The 3,410-nt window shown below is 43.6% G+C and overlaps 1 protein-coding gene across 1 annotated transcript; it reads right to left on the bottom strand.

The window, feature by feature from the left end:
• Window positions 1-1,468: 1,468 nt before the first annotated feature.
• On the bottom strand, window positions 1,469-2,603 carry LOC311595587 (cysteine-rich protein 2-like). Its single transcript, XM_084778416.1, has one exon. It carries the CDS (start codon window positions 2,558-2,560, stop codon window positions 1,934-1,936), a length of 627 nt encoding a protein of 208 aa, XP_084634542.1. The 5' UTR covers window positions 2,561-2,603; the 3' UTR covers window positions 1,469-1,933.
• Between the last annotated feature and the right edge of the window lie 807 nt (window positions 2,604-3,410).

Here is a 3,410-nt window from a genome sequence, read left to right as displayed (position 1 = left end):
ATGATCTCACCACTGAATTGAACGACTGGAAAGGGCTCCAGCTGTTAAACTGGAGACTCAGAGGCCCTGGATCCTCCAGGATGCTGAGTCATCCAAGACTCCCCAACATGTAGTGTTTCAGGGGTGCTATCCCCTCCAAAGTACACATATTGGAAACATCATCCCTAGTGCAACTATGTTGGGAGCCTGGGAACCAAAAGCAGGTGTGAATGGATTCACACTCTTGTAAAACAAGTGACAGAATTATTTTATCTGTCTATCTTCTATCATCCCTTATGCATCTTTAAAACAGAGATTGGGCCCTAGACTACTAAGAGTCTTGACTTTTAAATTCTTGACATCTAGAAGAGTGGCTTGTGACCCCTTAGAGGTCAAACAACCCTAAGACCATATGCATATCATACATTTCCGTTACAACTCATAACAGTAGCAGAATTACAGTTATAAAGTAGCAATGAAAATAATTTTATGGTTGGGGGTCACCACAACATGAGGAACAGAATTAAAAGATCGCAGCATTAGGAAGGTTGAGAGCCACTGCTCTGGAGTTAGAAAGAGTAAAGCAATTGTGTAGCCTCAGGAGCTGTGCTGGAGCTGTGCAGGAGCAAAAGGCAAGAGTTACCTTGACTGCAGTAACATTGACGGGGCAGATGAACCAATGAAGAAGCCCTTACGGTTCCCTCAAATTCGCACGGCCCTCCCTCCTCTATGCAGACCAGGATTCTACTTAAAACTTTAACTGTTGGATAATTTCTAACTCTTAAAAAATGTTGGAATTATATAAAATAAAACTGGACACAAGAATTAATCATCACTGTAAGGCAAGGCACATTCTCCAATTCTTCCATCCCAGGAATCTGTGTTTTTACCAGGTGGTGATATAATCTGTCCAGGCTAATGCACAGTCTGTGACTTGAGAACAACTAAGATGGTTAGTAATGTATTAACATAATTCTTTAATAAAAGTGCATATATACTTTATTATATTACATATTAGTTTATTTGTTACACATGGACTATATTTAATGTATTTATTATATTCACACACAGTGCATTCTATTACTATACAATATATGAATATAAAGTAGTCTTATATTTCTACAGAAAGGTTCGCATTCAAGAAACAAGTGAATTTGGTTTGTTCTAATAAGCCACATGACATTTTCAGGAGAAAGTTAAACTACATGATAGGAGAGATAATTAGAACTTTTAGAACAGAGACGCTCTGCTCCAGTTTGTCTGTAGCCACACAGAATTATTTCCACAAAGATAAATCAAATGAATAGCTGTTGGTGTGTGGCCAGGTCTAGATGGCATTAGTAGGAACTAGGCTAGACTTCATAGTCATTTGACCATGAAGAGGAAGTTGGCCATGTCAAGAAAAATGAGTGTGGTTTATAAAAAGCCAGCTGTACCTGAAGAATAGGATAGATACGACAATGGGGAGAGGATGAGACTCACTACAATCTTTTTTTTTTTTTTCTGCAATCCTCAAACCAAACCATTTATTGACCGCAAATGTCTCTGTAGCTGTGAACCACGTGCGGAGTAGGTAGGGAGTGATGTGGGGACCAGCAGAGGGCTCCTCGCAGGGGTGCCATCACCCTGGGAATGCTGTGAGCTCAAGGCCGTCACCGGCAAGCAGAGCATAAATAATACTGGTGGGCAGGTGTGGGTAACAGGGATATCATAAGACAGCCACCTTGGAGAGTTATCAGGAGCACAGAGACACCGGGACGGAGAGGACATAGGACACGCGGGGTTATGGAGACACAAAGTGGGTAGTGGGCGACAAAGGACATGCCAAGGTGACACACACACAAAAAAAAACTAAGGATGCTATTCTGGGCTTCCCCCTCCATCACTTATGACCTAGGCTTGCAGGCAAGGCTCCACAGAGTCTCGCAGGACTCTGAGGACAGCATCTGCAGATCTAAGGCTGAACGGTGCCTTCCGGGTCCTTGTCATAGATATAGCTGCCCACAGCGCCGGTGTTCACTCCCTTGGGTCCAAAGAATATTCCATAGCAAGGCTTGTGGCAGTAGGGCTGGCCATCGTGCTCAGCATGCCCGCCTGGGGTCAGTGTCTTGGAGCAGCGCTCACAGCGCAGGCAGGGCCGGTGCCAGTCCTTGCCCAGGGAGGTCACCTTCTCAGCAAAGTATACTCTCTTGTTGCATCGAGGACACATGTTGGGTTCCCCAGTGAACGTGGTGACACTAGAGGCTTTGCTGGGACCCTTGGGGGGTCCACTGGTCTTCCGCTCCTCAGTTCGCACCACAGGGACCTCAATGGGGCCAGTGACCTGAGGAGCCTCGGTCGGAGGCTTCTCATAGATGTAGGAACCAGCGCCCCCTATATTCACGCCTTTGGGTCCAAACAGTGTAGCATAACAGGGCTTGTGGCAGAAGGGCTTCCCATCATGCTCAGCGTGGCCGCCGGGGGTCAGTGTCTTGTTGCAGCGCTCACACTTGAGACAGAACTTGTGCCAGTCCTTGCCCAGGGAGCTCACCTTCTCGGCGAAGTACACCGTCTTGTCACATTTGGGACACTTGGAAGCCATGGTCGATGAGCTCGGTCCGTCCGCACCCTCCACCCGCGCCGATCTCTCACTACAATCTTAATAAACGTTCACAGTGGTTATAATTTGCAAAGTACTGGGTTTTTTCAAAAGGAAAATTTCACCAATCCCACAAAACACACATATTGCTGACATAGTCCTTGTAAATTATGTTTACATTTTTAAATAAAGTCAATATTTCCTTAAATTTAAAAAATTTTAAAGTTTCAAATAAAATTGAAATCTCATGGCAAAAATTAGAAAATATAACATGTATTATATGTGTAAAGAGTTTCAAAAACAAGAACAAATCACAGAATATAAGTATTTACAGTTTTATTTTCTTACACATATATTTCAATAACTCATTAAGAAATCCTCTTATGACTTGATAGGCTGTGACCATATGGTGGGGGAGGAGGTCCCCTTCTGTCACAGACCTAGGGGAGGGGAACAGGGTGAAAGAGGGAGGGAGGGAGGAATGGGAGGAGACAAGCAAGGGGATAAAAATTTAGATGTAATCTGAATAAATTAATTTTTAAAAAGAAATCCTTTTATAATAACATACAACTTTACTAAGTTGTAAGCTAACATTTGAGAAAGATTTCTACCTTGGGATATAGCAGTAACTTTTCAAAGAACTACAACCAGCAATTATATAATTTTCAGGTTGTAAAAGGGCCCTTATTTTCTATAACCACAGGAAAATATCATCGTTCCATTCCTGCCAAGTCTCCTGTAGCGAAGTCTGAGGGCGCACAATTAGGTAGTGTCAGGGGGAGCCAGGAAAACGCAAAGACAATGCTGAACATTGGCAGCGCTGTGTTCACTCCAGAGCGTTCACTGTGTGCTC

Source organism: Acomys minous (genome assembly GCF_964271855.1).
Source record: "Acomys minous genome assembly, chromosome: 4".
Taxonomy (NCBI): domain Eukaryota; kingdom Metazoa; phylum Chordata; class Mammalia; order Rodentia; family Muridae; genus Acomys; species Acomys minous.
This window is presented reverse-complemented; position numbering and strand designations above follow the sequence as displayed.